We start from the raw sequence: 19,826 nt of genomic DNA, 5'->3' as shown, positions 1-19,826 counted from the left end.
TGTGTAAAAATGGGGGGGGGGGGGTAATGGGGGGCTCAAGGTTGCCCCTAAAATATTGAGCAAAGGGAATAAATGTGGTCTGGGGGCTCCCGGCACACTGCAGGAGCACACAGAATGCCGGTCATGGGTAGAAATCAATAGATCAAAGACCATGATTCTAAGATCACAATGAATATGTTACCAAACCATGTAGGGTAAAAAGAAACTTATGAGCAGCATTAAGCGGGAGCGACATTGAGGAATTTTTGCAGTTGAGCAAGAGCTAGGTCAGGGTCCTCGAAAACTTTTATCAAACCATGGACTCTGTTTGGCCAGGCAGAGTGGAGGAAGACAGTGTAGTGTATTTTATAGAAGGGGACAACATGCTGGTGAGAAGGCACAACACTTTTGGGACACCTGACTTTTGGAGCCTGACAGAGCCTAGCTTCTTGAAGGCAGAAAGGATGCGTTTCTTTGTCAATTAAGTGAAATAATTTCATGATGACAGCCCTTGGTTTCCTAGAGGGGAACACTGCTGCTCAGGGCTGATGCAGTGGACTCATCAAGTCCACTGTGAGAAAGTGAGAAAGCAAATGTTAGGCTTTGTAGGTTTCAGGTATGCCAATGAACCAAAGGTTGGAGCAGGGATTCCTGTTCTCCAAGTCTTAATATTTGTCAGAAAGGAAGCTTAAAAGTTGCTGTTGAGAGGTAATTGTGGCTTGATTCTAGAGTGACGGATCTTCCAGGTCACTGTTAGGTTGTTCTATCTTCGTGATCCTGGAGGTGTTGGAGGAGATCTGCTGAAGAGCTGTATCAATTGAGGTTTGTAGAGCTGAGAATTCCTGGGCCATGGTGGAACGTTCATATTCCAAAGCTGTTGATAAGAAATCCGCCAGCCGCAGGTTATGGGGGGGGTCCATGGAAGCTCGATGAGAGAAAGTGAGGTCAGTGGGGAGTCTGTGGGGGCAGAACGTTCTGGGGTATGAGGGGTTGGCATTGTTTTTTTGAATTTATCCTATGGTATGAGATGTGGACAGGGTACTGTATGTGTACATAACACAGGACTCCACCTGAATGAGCAAGCAAGCGTTGGGTTAGCAGTAGTGGTCAGGCTATCTTATCTAAGCACACCCCAGGGAGTTGCAGTCAGTGGAAAGTATAGCTGCACCACCCTGACCAGGGATGCAGAACATGTGAAGGTAGCCATAGGGTCCAGAAACACAGGAGAATATCAGCAGCACCAATCTAACAGAACCTGGACCAAGGAGGAGGATGCCTTGGTGGAAAAGACCAAGAGGAAATAGTATGCCCCCAATAATTCTGATGTGCTGAAAATAAGGCACAGGTCTGGGGCACTGGGAGGTAGTCTGTGGGGGGCTTACGGCCGCAGCACCAGCGTGAGAGGTAAGCCACAGCATGAAGTAAAGTCTTAACTGTGAGTGGGCCTGACAGCAGGATAGGACCCGCCGCTTGTGCCCTTTTCACACAAGAGTGCAGGATCCGGGTAACATAGCTGGGGGGCCCTGGTAGAAGCAGTACAAGCAGCACAGGTGCTGGTAGGTACTGATGTACACTGGTAATCAAACAGCAATTGAGAGTTAAAGAAAAGCATCTGCCATGGCTGGCTTCGCCCCTAGAAGACCGTTTAGTTTTTAACTCTGTTTTTAGCTGCAGCTGTCATTGTGACCCTGATTAATTACTAAGCAAATCACTGACCTAGAACAAGAATCCAGGATAAAAATTCAGACTTCAGTGCCAGAATGCAAATATCCTATACAATACACATTTAAAACCTAAGTTAGCAAAGACAGCTGCAGACCTGTCCTCAAATGTTTAGTTTAAATTTAAATGTACTTTTTAGGAGTGCATGCACAGGCTGACTATGGCAGCTGCAATCTAGTTGGCTCTGCTCCCATCCCACACGTCATGCTGGCATTTAACAGCTGCCACTCATTCTAGGTGCCATTCAGCTGTCATGCAACCCAACAGCAGAACCTGCGCTCCTCGAGTCTTGGCAGCGCAAGAGAGGTCACCACAGCTCATCTTCCTGACTGCTCAGATGATCAAAAAATAAAACCTGTACAGCCATCTCCCCCCAGACTGAGAGCAGGGAAGTCTTGGAGAACTATCTCTTACCTTAAGAGAAAGGTGAGCTTGATTCAAACAAGCACATTGTATTGCTAGGCCTTCTTTCCTGTCACCCCCTAAAGACAGGCACTCTCTCACAGCTTACCCCTCAAGAGGGTGATAAGGAACTAGGATCCATTTCACACATCACAGTCTCTTTTCAGGTGCTATTTCTCCTTCCATGAGCTTATTCCAGCTCCCCACCCCGACCCAATACACAGAGGACCTAGTTCTAATTGCAAAATTTAAAGAAAGGCTCCAAAAGGAGCTGGCTGCAGCTTTCACAAAGCTATCAGTGGAAATGAAAGTGAAACTAAACCCTGCAATACTCCTCCTTTCTCCTCTTCCTGTCGACGATCTTTAGCCATCTTAAGTGGCCAGACCAGGATGACATAATACTCACACACGAGTGGGGGGAGTTCATTCTCCGCACAAGTGAGGGAGGCCAGTGTTTTATCAAAATAAATCTGCCTGTGAGAATTATTTAAATTAAAAGCACTTGCTTTTGAAACAGCAAGCCTATTGTTTAATTTTCACAAGTTTTAAACATCTTTTAAATGTTCAAGTTGCTATGACATATAGTTTAGGTGATTTGAAGGTTTGAACACAATTGTTATACTGCAGAATATGACATAGCCTTTCACACACACAGTGCTTTTGATAACATCATTGTACATGCCCAACTGCACAAGACCCTAGAGTTAAATCATTTTCACAGGTAGCTTTTTTTCTTTCTTTTTTTGATGGAACACTGGGATTGCCATGTATCCTAGAAACCAAAGCACACTGCACAGGCAGCTAAGAAATTATTGCAGAAGGGACCTTGCCTGTCTCTTTCTGCAACAATGACCTGTCTGATCATAGGAACTTTAAAGTGGAGTTGTTCAAAACTACTAAGATCTTGCATTTACAAAACCAACAACTGGAAAACGCCCTCCAGGCCCTACAAAACCAACCAGAGGAAAAAAAATTCTGGAAATTCCCCCCTCTCATGATATGCATTCCACAGGTCTGCCTAAATTGATACAGGATTTGGAGGAAAGCACCACCTTTTTAAACAGCGTATGAGAGTGAGTATGATGCTCTTCATCTAGAATTCGAATATATCTATACAGCCTTAATGGCTCCCAGAAACATAGTTAAAATTAACTTTTACAAAGCTAGGGAGGTCATCATGTGATGCCTCAGATCTGAAGACTGCAGAAGAAGTCCAGACATTTTCTGATGTTGCCCCCCTCTACCATCCAGAAACAGAGAAGCCTGAAAACTCAAATATCAGTATGCAGGTATTCCTGTTTAGCCTTGTTTTCTCTTACAATATTAAATTAGTCTGCAAATTTTCCTGAAAAGGAAAATGTTCTTTTGGACCTGGGGCTGATATCTACAACTCCTCCATCAAAGACACCAGCAGGAGGCACTGGTGATACAATATCTCCACTGTGGTTAGAGATAATGGGCATTTGCAGCACAACAAATCTAAGAGAAGGTGCCCTAGAGGCAGCCTACATACCTTCTGGCACCTGGTCTGATTAGTATACTTTTCACCACCTGGACCCCAATGGAGACCCTTCTTGCCTGCTCATGTCTTTGCTCGGAACGTTCAACTATATTACAGATTTTGTTTCTCTCAACTCCATTGACACATGTCCCACCAAAATTTGGTCAGCACAAAAAATGTACAGTCAGGTGGGTCCTGATCCAAATCTCCTCCCATATTAAACAAATGCATACCAATTTCATCCACCCTGAAATTGATACTGAAAAAAATGTTACACCTAAAGCTCATACTCAAACAATTTAGGAGCTTGGAGGCTTTCCAACATTTCCTTTCCTATAATCCAAGAGACCTATAAAAATGTTCTGGTGGAAATTTTAAAGACTATCACCCTAAAAACAGTAGTGCACCATTTGCAGACTTTTTAGGCTCCACATTTAGCTGAACTTTGCAACTATCTCCGGGAGGGTCATATTTGTCTGCATGAGGGGAACTCGCCTATAATAGTTTAATCCTATCCTGGAACTATTCCTTTTGGAAGGAACTTGGTCCACACTTTACCAATATTTTATCCAGTCTATATGATAGCCCCTAACTAGGTTACAATAAAGGATACAAGTCCCCTCTAATCCAAATAAAATGAGAAAACTAGACAGGTTGTCCTTTAATCCCTTTATTACTCGTTATAGCGATAAAACCTCTTGCCATAGGAATTAGAACAAACCTGAATATCAAAAAATTTCAAATGTGGCCCTACTGAACACAAATGTGCATTGTTCGAAAATTATATTCTTATGTATATCACTTCCCCTCTGACCTCACTACCTTTCCTCAAATTACTATTTTTGTTCCTTTATGTATCTGGCCCTTAGAATAAACAGGGCTATGAGTATCAGTTTTAGCCAGTCTCTCATGTTTCCTCCTATTTAGGGATTCAGCTAACCCCCCTCCTTATCTAACCTTAACAAAACCAATTATACCCTCATTATACACAAAATGTATTTTGTCAATACCTCCATCATGGTTTGGTAGGATAGCCTATCCTTCCTAAAATATTCTACCTATTAGGAATACTTCCAATCTCTATTTCAAAATGGTAAAAAATATTCTGGGGCAATAAAATCTGCAGAAATAATAAAGTCTCCCCTTATGCTCCTAAACACACAAAAAAAAATAGTAAAAAATTAGTAGCTTGAAAAGTAGTTTGTAATATCTGGTCTATTTAGACCTGATATCACAAACTACTTTTCAAGCTCATCAACCTCAACCGACCAAGGTGCTCTCCTGCTCCCTAGTCTTGGTTGAAGCCTTGATGTGGATAACCTTTACCAAAAGGCCTCAGATATTGTGCCCAGCCTTATCTCTATAACAGTGATAGGAGTCAAAAGGACAGTTCTTTATGCTCTCTACATGACCCTGATCTGATGGGGAAACTTGGAGTTTGAGCCAGGACTTAACCCTAGCATTTTTACATGGAATAACTATATTAGCTAACTTGTATTCTCCCTCCATACTCTATTTTATTTAAATGTTTTCCTTTTTTTTCTAAGTCTCCCAAAATCACCTGTTTGCTATTTTTTGTGTATTTTCTTCTGTTAGGAGTAATTTGTTTTTTAACAAAACATGTATTTAGTTCAGTATTGTTTGTTAGACCGATTCAGCATTTATTTAGTAAGAGCAGGAGCACTGCTTTGTCATCATTCTATTAGGGGCAAGTCTGTGTAAAACAAACCCGTTAGCAGAAAAGTTAATTTCGGTAAGACACCAGATCTCTCAGCTCACAGCCTCAACCTCTCTGAATTAGGACACAGGCATTTGTTAATCCAAAGTGCCTCCTTTACACAGGTGGTCAAAGGGATTTCCCATTAGACACACATCTTTGCGAAATGACATTATGATTCAAAATATGAGGACACCACTGATGAATACATCATACGTACAATTGGTAGTTGCAGAATTTCCAAGAACATATGAGATCTATTAGCAGACGTGGAAACATGCCCGCAGACCATGCTTTTGAGTAAAATGATCAAATGCACATGTCTGCAGGACAGCTCTGCTAATCATTTGAGTTTTAGTTTTCCTATCTATAGACTAAACTTAACCAAATGATAAATGGTAAAGTGAACTGCAGAACCGAAAGCAACTTTTTGCCCTGCTGTCATTAGAACAGCCGCAACGCCAAGTTTCAGGTGTCATACAGCAGGGGCAGCTGTGGTATTATTATTCAAATAACATCTGTCCCAAAACGTATATTTAATAGTATAACCTCATGTGTTTTCTTCATTATAACAAACTGCAGCTATACTTTATTGAAGTATCTTGCCCCCATGTGTATTATTAATAAATATAATAATCTAAACATATACCTCATTATTTTAATCTTCGCCCATAGTTACTACATTATCTGTCCCATTATTATTATTATTATTATTATTACTACTACACAGTATTTTTTTATAGCGCCATCATATTACGCAGCGCTGTACAAAGTCCATAGTCATGTCACTAACTGTCCCTAAAAGGAGCTCACAATCTAATGTCCCTACAATAGTCATATGTCATTAATGTAGTCTAAGGTCAATTTTTAGGAAGAAGCCAATTAACCTCACTGCAGCCACCGTGCTCTGCCCATGCCTGTTTTAATATTATTAATCTGTTCCTATATTTCATAATAATGCACCCATAAGTATAATGTGCCCTCATACATTGTTTTATGATTATTTAACCTCAATTCTTTGTTTTCATGCATTTACAAAAGCTTTTTTTTTATAAAATGGTAAAACTATTACAATATGTGAAGTTTGTCTTTGTATTAAATAATAATGTTTCTTTTAATTAGTAAATGTCAATATCAAGTCAATACCAAAGTTTAGGGTATTGTAAAGCATAGGGTATAAAATAAGTTAGACCCCCACTTTTAATTGCATCTCTCAAGCAATCAGTAACTATATTTTTTCAGAATCTACTAATCCCAGTGGGTGTCATAATATAATGGCGAATTTACTGTACTATTTAAAACACATGTTTTCACCGTGTCATCGTAATAACCAAAGCTGCTAGTAAATGACCCTTCTAGATCAACACGCTTTTTACCAACTTTTGCACGTCTCTGCACATACCACTAATGAAGTGCTATACAGAAGGTATAGTTTTAAAACAGTAACATGGTTATTTGGCGGTTTAAAACTATATTGTCATTAGGTAGTAGAACAGCAACTCTACTAGTCTTAGTAGTAGGGGAGGGAGGGAAAAAGTGCAGACACATGTAATGTTTGCTTTACCATCTCTTCACCAGCAAGCATATGGCTGCCACGATACGAGTAAGATTAGGCACCAATTCAGGCAAAAAATTGAAAAGATGGGGTAATGATTCTCTGACTGTTGGGACTGTACTGATAAATATACAGTAACATGAAAATAAAATTGTGTTATAGGCCTAAAATCACTACTAGGTTTACCTATACTCACCGAAATACAGGTGTGTGCCCAGATTTTGGTTTGTTCCAAGTAAAATGTGATGGAACTGACAAAAATTGGTCAGTAAACGAGTCCTTTCTGAGTGGACGTGGAGAACCACTACTATCCTCAGAAGGTGTTTCAAGAGTTGGAGATAAAATGTCCTGATCTTCAACACAAAAATCAATCTTTCCTTGCAATGTGGCACTTTGGTCTTCAGAGGTCTTCCGTGTTTTAAGAGGAATATCAGCATCCGGGATTTGCTGAGAATGAGATACACTGGTCAACGCATTGTGAGACAAACTAATCCATGTATCCTCTGTAACACTTCCCCTGGGTGAATGGCTAGGCGATGGTGTTGGAGAGTGATGGGGAGAACTTTGATAGCAAATATCTGCACTAGAGTGGCGTCTCTTGCCATATGGAGATGAGGGCCTTGATGAAGGTCCTGAAGTAGGCCGGGGGCTAAGCCAGTTTTCATCAGTAATGCTAGTTCTAGGAGAGTGGCATGGGGACTGTCTTGGTGACAAAGAGGCACTATAGCCAAATTGTTGCCATGCATCATCATTAGGAAAGCCTCTGGGAGAGCAGCTGGGAGATGTCAGCGGTGATCCTAGGCTGAAACGTGCTGCTGCCTCATTCAGTTCGGATTCAACATCATCATATATGTGTGAAATGGATTCACAGGAAGATGCATCAGAGAACCAGCTTCTGGAAGATATGCTACTACCAGGGCTTGGACTTAAAGACGACTCCCTATAGGAGGGTTCAAGTTGGAGATGGAGGTGGTCACGGGCAGGTCTTTCAACATAATCATTTTCAATGTCACCTTTTTGCTCTTCTTGTGTGGTTTCAATATCTTGGTGGCAGTTAGGAGATATTGACGTAATCTGAATGCTGGGGCATTCAAATGTCTTTGGGGCTCCAGAAGAATTGCACTTAGGTTCCTCAACTTCATTAGTGTTATTAAAGGATTTGGAGCCTTGAAAGCAGGAGATGGGACTGCAAGCCGCTCTGTGAGGTTGATGACTATGCCATGGGAGACAAGTGGGCTGGCTTGCTGCTGACAATGACTGGTCTACATTAAAGATATAAAACGATGCACTGTCATCAGGTTCAAGATCTAGAGAGAAAAAGAAAATCTGGTAATTATTTTCAATCAATAAGGGGGAAAAAGAAAAGTTTAGAATGGTGCATACACTAGAACCCTCTTTAAAGTCCTTAAAAGGGGCACTTTTAATAACTTACAATTTATACAAACCTATTTGTATAGGGACAAGGAAATACATTTTGGTGGCACATCCAAAATTTAGTTCCATAAAACTCTGTCAATTAGAAGGTCTTTTTTAATTATTTTTGCCTACAAATTTGTCATGTATATAAAAACAATTTATTCAACCATAAAAAGGAGGATATACACATCCATAATGTATATTGTATAAATCTGATCTCCATCGGTATACAAGGCATTTCACAAATACTGAGACCATCAAACGAGAAACATTATAATCTGCATTTTAAAACTACTTTTTCTACCATATCTCTTTGTTAACAAGTTCTAGAGTGGGACTAGATCAGCAGCCTCAATGTCCTCAAACAGCCCAGGCAATAAGCCTTATTTATTTTTTCAGATCAATCACAGAGATCAGGACATCTCAAAAAGTTATGTGACTAAACCTGTTCACTATATATAGTAAAACTCCCAGCTGAGAGTGTTATCATTGGGTTTACAACTTATTTGCCCTTCAGAAAGCCCTAGCTGCTGGAGAACTGGTTACAATTTACACTGCCACATCTGTCAAGGGACACCACTGCTTTAACCTATGGCACTCCAGCAAGCTTTAAAATCTAGCACACAAAGTAGCAGCTCTCTGGCAACTCAGCTAATCTCACTTTGCCCTCACAGAATTCACTCAAATGTAAACACAGAAAGATCTTTGGAAGAGAGGAGCAGGTTTAGCCAAACTAAAGCACAACACAGTACACACAGCTACAAATCAGTGAGAACATTTAAACTCATTAGGGCTTCTATCTAGTACCCAACACCCTGACACCTCTCTCTCCCCTCCCCCTCCAACACACACAGTTCTTTGAATTTTACCTAACTTTTAAAAAGAGTCTTGTAATAAATACTAGGGCTCTGGTAGGTTCCTGAGAGAACTCATTCTCCCTCTCTCTCAGCATTTCTTCTCTCTTCTACTCTATATATTCTTCCCTTCAGAGTCTTTCCCTATAAACTTACCCAATACTCAGTTGCCCATCTCCTGCACCCCCAAGAGCAACAAATCCAAAACCACAAGTATTCATGGCCCTACCCCCAGGCCCTTTAATATTATATATATATATATATATATATATATATATATATATATATATATACACACACACACACACACACACACACACAGTGTTACCCATAGAAATTTTTTTTGAGCCGGGTGGGTGGAGGGAGGGGAAGCTGGAACCAAGGCAAGACACAACAAATTTAGTGCTCCCAGTTGTTTTTACCATAAGTATCCAGTAACCCATAATATCATGCTAGTTTACTACCTCCCACCTATAGTTTCTTCCAACTATCTAATGTCCAGTTTTTCAATCTTTATGTATTATGCCCCCAACTGTCCAATGCCCACATTTATTGCTTCCCAGTGACTACTAGCAACTGTTAGTCATCCAGGATTATTAGTGGCCGAAAAACGCTAGTTTTTCCAGCAGCAGTAGTTAGAGGAAACAGTAAACACAAATTTACTGCCAGTGCGAATTCAACCTAACTTTAGCTGTGTGGGGAAAAAAAATTCACTTACCTATACCGATGACAAACCCTTGATCCATCCACAAACCAAGCCCAGCAACCCCTGCCCAGGCTCAGATTCGCTTTTCTTTCTAATGCTTATCTTTCTGTCCACCGCCACCATTTTCTTTCTTCTGGTTTCCATGTCACCTGAACTTGCACTACACAGGAGCGACAATGGGTGACATGTTATCCAAAAAAAAAAAAAAAAAAAACAGTGCCGGTTTCATTACACACACAAGGAGACTGGCACAAATATCCTAGGAGGCTGCTAAATTCCCCTTCACACTTTACCACCATATTAGTAAAAATAGAAAAAGATTTCATGATATAAAAAGGAAAGTTACCCTTTTATATATTGTTAAAAATATGGTAACACTTTTAGAGCCCCATGAATGTAATAGCAGAAAAGGGTGGGACAGCCAGTGTCCAGTCCTTATCACTGCCCATATACACAAAAAAAAAAAACTGCCTGCAAGTGAGAAATAAATAACATCATTATCAGACATATACAGTGAGATAAGAACAATATATACAGAGTTAAGAAAAACCCAGGAAAGGCTCTTGAAAAAATAATACTCTACATGTTTTGCTGTAAAAATCCACTTCCACTATGATTAACACATGTGAGCCAAATATCCCTCTCTACAACACAAAACTAACCATTAATTACAAAACACAACAAACAATCTAACAATCAAAGGCATAAAGAGAGTGCGGAAAAGGTTTTTACTATGGACCAGAGCAGTGGTTGCCAACCTTTTAGACGTCACAAACAACTAAATTTACGGAATCTGGACGGCACATGCGTGGAGAGTAATGTGTCACTCAAATCAGGAAGAAACGTCCCCCCAGAGTGATGTCATGATACCAGAACCCGCCCACCCTCCCATCGCAGGTCTGAGGTCCACCACCCTGAGCCTGCGATGCATACGGGAGACATGGTCCACGGCTCTGGCTGATGCACCCCCCCCCCAACGCGGTTGGCAATTTAATGGAATGTCTAGTTATACACACACACACACACAGACAGATGTCCAATATCAAAAAGTGATTGTTTGTCCTCAGAAAATTGCCAGATGGCAAAAAATAATTGTGGAGAAAATGAAACCATTTTGGGATGTGACCAAGCTACAATGGGCACATTCAGTAAAATTAACTGCGGATATCCTAAATGTTAGACAGTGGGTTTTGGGAATCATAATCTTTAAATAGAAAAAAAAAGATTATATATTATATAAAGAATATATTAAAAAATATATTATTTGAATATTTAGGAATTTCCAAAAGTTGAAGTCCTAAAGTTGAAGCTTCTTTGTTGCCCTTGGCATAAAAGCATTGTCTGGACCTGTGCAACGGCCTTTCTGCCAGAACTGTGTAGCAAAGGTTTATTCCAAAGCTGCTTTGTCAAGTTTGGTCATGTTAACTGACAAGGGGAATAGGCCAAATTGGCCAAGTAGAATACCACTTTCAGCTGCTGAACTAGACAGATGTGCTCTTATTTACAACATGTTCTTATTTACAATATTAAGCTAGCTGGATAATGTAGCCCTAACAGACTGCCTTAAAAAGTGCCCACAGTATACTAGGGTCAGAAGTAGAGGGTGCAATAATTGCAAAATACTCAGAAGTTTTATTCCCATGATATAATCAAATAACGTACTAAATTCACAAGCCTCCTTATTTACTTGGTGGGTTACCTTTTTCCATGACTTCCCTTACATCACCTTATTATTAGTTTATTAATATACACTTTCTTTTAATTACTACCTGATACCTTGACACTATTTTATTGCATTTAGCAAAAAAATTATCACATTATTAATGTAGCTTCTAAAAATAATTCTCCTCCGTTGTGTGTGTGTGTGTGTATATATATAAATAAATATATATATATACACATATACAAAATAAATATATATATACATATATATAAATATATATATACACATACATATACACACACACACATTTTTTAGGTACCCCTCCAGGAACCACTTTTTAGGTACCCCTCCCACGATCCATTCACCCAGATTCTCTCCCTTGTTTGAAAACCCAATACACACCAACATTATTGGATTAAAGTAAGTCCTAGGTCTAATCTGTCCTTATAATGGAAAAAAAGCATCATTTTTCTTTTTTCTTGTTACTCCATTAATAAAATAGACCCCCCTTAATAAAAATGTCCATTTCTATGTATTATATACCGTGTTTCCCCGAAAATAAGACACTGTCTTATATTTTTTTGGGCTTCCAAAAACACACTAGGTCTTATTTTCAGGGTAGGTCTTATATACTTTTTTTAATGAAAAAAAACACTTACCATATTCCCAAATTCCCCTTACAAATTCCCCTTCTGATCACTCTGTGCTTTTTTTCCACTGTTCGGCAGTTAGGACATGGAACAGCAGGTGGCGCTGTGCCGGTTTCTTTCCTGCTTTACAAACAGGAAAAGACACGATGCTGGCAGAGGAGAGAAGAGAGACATGCTGCAGCCAGAGACACACGCAGGATCGCGTATCAGGTGAGTATATTATTTTAATTTTTTTTTTAACACATTTTTAAGGGCTCACTAGAACTAGCCTGGTTACATGCACTTCAGCTTCTGACAGGCGAAGTGCATGTAATATCACTCCGCCTGTGACAGGAGCCGGAACTACAAGGAAAGCATCGGCTTGTGCGGCTGTGTGTTAGCCCACTGTGTGTACCCCCGCTGTCTCCCGCTCGGTGAGTACTGTTTTAATTTATGTTTGCTTTTATTTTTTTATTTTTTTTTTATTTTTCTACTAGGTCTTATTTTCGGGGTAGGTCTTATATTAGGGCAGGTTGGGGGAAAAGTGCTAGGTCTTATTTTCGGGGTAGGTCTTACTTTCGGGGAAACACGGTATATCCACAACTTTCAGATTTCCTTTCAGGCACCATCAAACTAGGTTCTTTCTCTTGTTAGAAACCAAATACATGGTTACATAGTAAGTCAGGTTTGAAAAAAAAAAAAATAAAAAAAACATAAATCCATCAAGGTCAACCACTAGGGAAATAAACATATCCCCCGATATCAAACCCTATGGACATAGTTGATCCACAGGAAGGCAAAAAAAAAACCCCTGGTACAATTTGCTGCAACAGGGGAAAAAAAATTCCTTCCCGATTCCATGAGGCAATTGAATTTTCCCTGGATCAACAGTCTCGGTTATCTTTATTTTAAAGCTTTAATACGCAGTTATATTCTGTGCTTATAGGAAATCATCTTGCTTATTCATAAAGTAATCTATAGTAGTTGAGCAAACTACTTCCTGGGGGAGCCTAGTTTAAAATTAATTTTCTCCAGACGCAAAGAGTGCCCTCTTGTTCTTTGTAAAAATCCTAAAGTGAATAATTGGGAAGAGAGTTCTCTAAAATTTACCATTTATATATTTATACAGGGTGATCAACTCCCCCCTTTAACGTCTCTTCTCAAAGGAGAATATTTAGTTCAGGTAATGTCTCCTCATAGCTGAGCTCCTCCACACCTTTTGTTAGTTTAGTTGCCTTTCTCTGCACTCTCTCTAATTCCACAATGTCCTTTTTGTGAACTGGTGCCCAAAACTGGAATGCATATGCCAGATGTGGTCTTACCAATGCTTTGTAAAGGGGAAGGATTATGTCACAATCTTTGCAGTCTATTCCTCTTAATAAAAAGAACTTTGCTAGCTTTAGATATTGCAGCTTGGCATTGCATGCTATTAAGTCTATGATCTACCAGAACCCCCAGATCCTTTTCTATTTCTGACCCCCCTAAATAGTATGAATCATGCATGTTGTTAGCCCCCAAGTGCATAAAGTTACAGTTATCTATATTAAGTGTCAATTGCCACTTGGCTGCCCAATCAAACAGTACATCCAGGTCTGCTTGTAGGTTATAGATATCCTGTATGGACCTAATTCTTTTACAGTTTGGTGTCATCTGCAAACACAGAAATGGTACTTTTAATCCCAAACGCTTTATCATTTATAAAGATGTTAAAACAGTTTAAAACAGTAGAGGTCCTGACACTGAACCCTGGTGTACACCACTAATAACCTTAGACCATTCATGGTATGAATCATTAATCACTACTCTCTTGATGCGGTCTTTAAACGAGTTTTCTATCCATTTACAGATTGTTTTTTCTAAACCCATTGACCCTAATTATATCAAGTGCTACTCCACTGTCTACCTGTTTAATAACTTGCTCATAAAAAGAGTACATTTGTTTGACAATTTCCGTCTTGCTTGAATCCATGCCATCACTTATATTTATTTTCTAACAGAAACTCCTCTATCTGGTTTTTTATCAAACTCTCTAGGACCTTTCCAAATATGGATATTAAACTTACTAGTCTGTAGTTACTTGGTAATGACATTGCTCCTTTTTTGAAGATAGGAACCACATTGGTCTCACGCCAATCCATTGCTACCATGCCAGTGAATAAAGAGTCTCTAAAACATAGAAATAAAGGCTTTGAAATAACTGAGCTCAGCTCTTTTAGGACACATGGATGTAATCCATCAGGTCCTGGTGCTTTTTCAACCTTAAGTTTGCCCAACTGTTTCTCAGTCATATCGGTTTGGATTCATTGTGGCTCATTTAAGGCAGTGACATTGCTATTAGCAATTTTTACTTCAGTGCTGCCCTTTTCCTTTGTGTACACAAAGGGGCCTACGTGCACAGATCTGATCTTTCTGAGATTAATACATTTTAAAAAGTTTTGGGGGTTTGCCCCACTTTCCTTTGCAATCTGTCTTTTATTTTGAAGTTTTCCACCTTATTGTTATATTCTTTATCATTTTCAAATGATGAAGGTGATGCTTCATTTTTACATTTTTGAAATACCCTTTTCTAATTCTGTATTGGTTTTTTAACATTAGCTGTGAGGGTTTAATTTTAGCCTCGTGAACATATTATCCAAACTAAATACACTTCAAGCTACATTGGAATAAATGAAGTCTTACATTTTACTCCTAAGGACATAATATACCTATTAAGGTAATATGATTTGTATTCCTATTGTACTTCTTGACTCCTAAATTCACCTTCTATATACATGACAACACCAACTTCATATAGTAAATGGTGCTCATCTGTAGAATTTTACTCATCAAGTGACACCTAAATACACACATATGAACTGATACATACAACAAATAAGTTCTTCTTTCTTCTCTACTTACCCTGTGGCCTTAACGTCCAAAACGCATCTGGCTAAAAAGCATTATGCACTCTTTGTAGTTTTTCCATTATTATACTATAGATATAGTCAGGAGCACCCCTAATAATGTTGTGATTTATATTATGGTTTGATTTCTGATGTAGTTTGGTATTTGTACTTTTAAGACACTAATACAGAATATACTGCCAATCCTAAACACCTTTATTTTCCTCTCTTTTTGTATATGTAACATATTACAACTCACTTTCATGTGAGTAGGCTGTGGCAAAATAATTTCATATAACGAGAGCAGTCAGTACTTCTCTTCCTTTTCCATATAACACTAACTGGTGTTGAGGTTGCAATGCACAAACATATATCCTAATACATCAGAACCCTGCAGTGGGCAACAATGTGTTAATGATCCGACCTGTAGCAAGCTTTCAGTGGCCTAAAGCTTGTCAATTCTGCAGACAGAGGTCAGGAGTTGAAAGATACAAATGAAGTAAAACATTCAATCCTCCCAGCAGAGCTGACAGTCTGCACAGACTCACTAAGGTATATCTCTGTAGGTAACATCAACTAAGCAGCTATATTGACAACAGCCTGCTAGCACAGTGGAAAGTGAAAATTGCTGGGTGAATCTCCCTAGGGAGAACATTTTTATGCAAAGGTTAAAACCTATGGGCTTGTTCAGACCTGCGTTAAAAAAAAAAAAAAAAAAAAAAAAAAAAAAAAAGGAAAATCAACGTTTACTGCTCCCAGCAGCCAACTCTGCAGAGCTAGGTGCCTGGGAACGATTGTAGTCCAAAACACAAGCTACCAATGCACCTGGCTGCCTTGCAACCTCCATCTGGGCTACTGGTGCACCCGACTGCTTTTCCAACCACATCCGGGCTACCAATGCACCTGGCTGCTGTTTCTCATAGCCTCATGCACCTGGCTGCCTTTCTACCCACGTATGGCCTGTCAATGCAACTGGCTGCCTTTCCAACCTTATCTGAGCTACAAATGCACCTGTGTGCTCTGTTTCTCATTGCTTCATGCACCTAGCTGCCTTTCTAACCACATCTGGCCTGCCAATTCAACTGTCTGCCTTTCCAACCATATGGGGGCTAACAATGCACCTGGCTGCCCTTGGCGCAAAACTAATTTATCCGACTACAAATATTCCCTACTACTACACCAAACGACTAAACTCCCAACTCTCATAAAACTCATGACCCACTCACTTTTGTTGGCATCAAGCTTGCCTCCTCCTCTTCCTGATAAAAAATGTTCTATAATATCCATCTATACTTTTGCTTTTGTATAGGAGGTGTCAGATTTGTCCTACACCTTGGGATGGAAATGGATGGAGTTAATCAGCTCTACTGAGTCTACCCTTACACAGCCATTTTTGTCACACTATGGGGGCAGATGTGTTGTCACCTTTAAATTCATGTCCCATGAACCTTACAGGCTTCCAAAATGTGTGGAAACACCCCTAAATAAAAGGGCCTAAAATGTTTCTTAAGACGTTTTTAAGCAGTTTCCTATTCCTACAGAGGTAGGAGAGGCAGCATACTGCTAAGAGAAGCTCCAGAGAACATCTGCATTACCACTAGATAACCCTGCTGCCTCCTGTACAATAGACTAATTCCCTCTAACCTTATCTATTTTACAGATGTTTAGTAACGGTTTCCAATGCTCCAAAATGTCTTACTTCAAACCTAAATCTTTTTGACCACTATGCTATATAGAAAATCTACGTCTGGTAACATATTATGTGATAAAAGTTCACATGCAAGTTTTCTAATCAGAAGTATTCCCTACAGCCAATATCTCCACATCAGAAGAAACTGCTCTAATGACAACTTTTCAACAACAGAATTACACACTGCCAGAGGATATAGCAAAAACATGTTAAAATGAACCAATAAAAAAAAAAACTATAAAAACAATAGACACTATTTTCTCTCAAATCAAAAACAAACACACATATAACATCAGTATTATCACTTCATATTCCAACCAACATAGGAAGATTTATTTCAAATATTGGCACTTACGTCATGAACTCAGTAAATTGGTGGGCATGTGGGCTTTTAAACTGCATCAGAATGGTAGGTCGTTTTCAATACATCCTGTGCTGGGTTCAAAGTAAAACTACGTACACACATCAGTCCTGTCCATTAGGTAGCCATTCAAACGAATCGTCTGCCTTAACAAAATATGTGAAGCTGGGCTAAACAGCCAATAAATTATGAAAAGTTAGGGTTAATAAATATTTTCAGTTCTTTGAGTGTTAGCCATGGCTGGATGGTCAACCACCTGTAAGAGTTGCTTTGAGTTGTTTCTCTCTGAAGGGTTTGTAAATTTTGCTCATGCGTTCCTGACCTTCCAGGAAGTATAAAGTACAGGTTCCACATCCATAATCTCCTACTTCATAATCTGCTGGAGAGCCAATATGTACTCCCTCCCTCTCTGCCAAGGAATTGTCAAATACAGTACACCTATCCTAAACTGTCATAGAGCCAATGAGGACATCAGGAATAGGATAAAAAACAAAACAAATGTTGTGCATTACCAAAACTTCATCACTGGAAACCATACAACCATAAAATACTGACAGGAAGTGTCTTTCAGCTTATGCCTGAAAGTGTTTTGTACAAATATAAAAGTACAGTTTATTTATTTTTATATGTTTGAAGGTCAATGAACAATCTGACACTTCATGAGCAGGTCGATGTGAAGGACTCATGTTTAGACACAAAAAAAAAAAAAAACTGTAAACTAAACCTTACAAGGCTGGCTACACTTCCTCTGTATTTTTGTGCACAAATCAATTACAATGAAAAGTAAATGAGCCACATAAAAAATGCATAATGTTTCAACACACACACACAACAACAACAACAACACCGGTTCTAAAAAAAAATGTCAGTGAATCTCTATAATCAGAAAGCAGATTTAACACAGCAAGCAATAGCACGAAAACCTATACAGAGCAGAAGGTCACGCTATAATCGCAGCAAACATTGTACTTTTTAATAACGCGTTGGTTGGTGGATATTCAAAAGTTAGCAGGCCATAGCTCTACGATGCTTTGTGGATTAAAATAAGTATGTAGAATAGAGCGCCCCCTAGCCAAAAAAAACAAATTTGATCCTAGTTTAATTATTAAGTACCATTGAACCCTACAGTTGGGATTAATTATTCACCCTGATGTAAGCAGACAATATCAAAGAATAACTTATAACAAGACTCACCTGTCGATCCTAAAGGCTGCGCCGTAGCCTCTTCAAATAGGAGCCTAAAGTCCAACTCGCCAGATCCACAATGTGCGGCACTCATGGGTGCCCGTAAGCCTCACAACACTTTTCGTTGTATCTGACCTACTTTCCCGCTTTTCGCCGGTTAGTCGATGTTCTCTAACCCCAGACCAACTTTCTCGTTGTCGAGCGATCGGGCCTCAAACACCACCTCCCTGTACTATTCATTGGTTGTACGTCCTAAGAACGTCACTACCCCGCCTTGTCACTGACAACATATTTCCCTAACTGTTCCGTGTAAACCATCTGCTATTTCTGTGTTGACACTCTGTAGCCCGTATTGGAGACGCACCAAGGGAGAAGCGTTGGCTCTTGCTTTGTCGTTCTTTGAGCTTCTCATAACTGGGAGGGGCGATGTAGCCATTTTCTTGGAGACTCGCTCAGACGTGATAAATGTCCATGGTCACGCACAATGATCTTGTATGGTTCATCTAAAGTTGTGTCCTAGGTGGTTTGCATTTGCAAAGTAAAAGCAGAGATGTTTAAGACAAAACCTATGCTTGTAAAAAATGTGGGAAATACCACTCACCTTTACTTCCCCAAATCCCCTAAAGCGTACTTAAACTCAGAAAATTCACTTTACGTAAAAGGGTAGATAACCCTTAGGTAAAAATTCTGTTTGTTTTTTAAGTGCAAGACTCTTTTTTTTTTTTTTTCTTTTTTAAATCGCCTAGGCCAGGGTTTGGCCAGATACGGCCTAGCCAGTAGTTTGTTCCGGCCTAACAACCCCTGGCCGAACCGGCTTAATGCTGGCTTGGCCAGGGGACGTTAAGAACTGCCGGAGCTCCGGTGCGGCCTTCTTGCTGTTGTTCCCCTATTTACTGCGGCCGGCATTGATATTTCCGCCAGCGCGGTAAATAGGGAAACCTCCCTGAAGGGAAATCCCTCTTCTTGGCAATGCATACGGAGCAGAGGGATTTCACTTCAGGAGGCATTCCCTGGTGGTGGGCGGAGCCATTAGGGCGGGACTCTGAGTCCAGCCTACTGTGTTCCGGCCCACCCCTGAAATGGCCTAGTGGCCATAAAAGTTTGCCGATCCCTGGCCTAGGCGATCAAAAAAAAAATGGGAGCACAAAGCTCCCCATGATGCCTACATCAGGCATCCCAGGGGGCTCTTCGGTGAGCATCTCAGGCATGTGCAAAAGGAGCCTTTTTGTTAAAAGCGAAACATTTGCCGATCTCATGCATTCGCAGGGAGATTGACAAGTTTTTTTTCCAACCTAGGTCACCCGATCTCGCGCCTGGGTCAGGTAACGTAGGAAGAAAACACTAAGATGGCGGTGCCAGGCTGGCCGGTTTGGGGGAAAATGCCGGGACGACACTTCACCCGATGGAAGACACCGTTGGACCAATCGACTGTGCTGCAGGATTGAAGGTAAGTGTATTTTTTTTGTTTTAGGCATTTTTGAGTTTAGTTCCTCTTAAACCTTAAAGAGGTTTCCTGGATTGGGTTCTGCATCATCCGGTTATCCGTGTCCGTCAAGGTCACAGC

General features: G+C 39.9%; 1 protein-coding gene across 1 annotated transcript in view; it reads right to left on the bottom strand.

Annotated features, from left to right (window-relative positions):
* The window catches only part of NFATC3 (nuclear factor of activated T cells 3), a 146,197-nt gene extending 127,604 nt beyond the window's left edge, over positions 1–18,593 (bottom strand). Inside the window, exons 1-2 of the mRNA XM_072422981.1 lie at positions 18,272–18,593; positions 7,073–8,183 (exon numbers count right to left, since the gene is read on the bottom strand). Of these exons, the coding sequence (XP_072279082.1) occupies positions 7,073–8,183; positions 18,272–18,356 (1,196 nt within the window). The 5' untranslated portion in view covers positions 18,357–18,593. The remainder of the gene's footprint in view (positions 1–7,072; positions 8,184–18,271) is intronic.
* Between the last annotated feature and the right edge of the window lie 1,233 nt (positions 18,594–19,826).

This window comes from Pyxicephalus adspersus, chromosome 9 (genome assembly GCF_032062135.1).
Source record: "Pyxicephalus adspersus chromosome 9, UCB_Pads_2.0, whole genome shotgun sequence".
NCBI lineage: Eukaryota > Metazoa > Chordata > Amphibia > Anura > Pyxicephalidae > Pyxicephalus > Pyxicephalus adspersus.
Note: the sequence above shows the minus strand (reverse complement) of the source record. Positions and strands in the feature narration are given on the sequence as shown.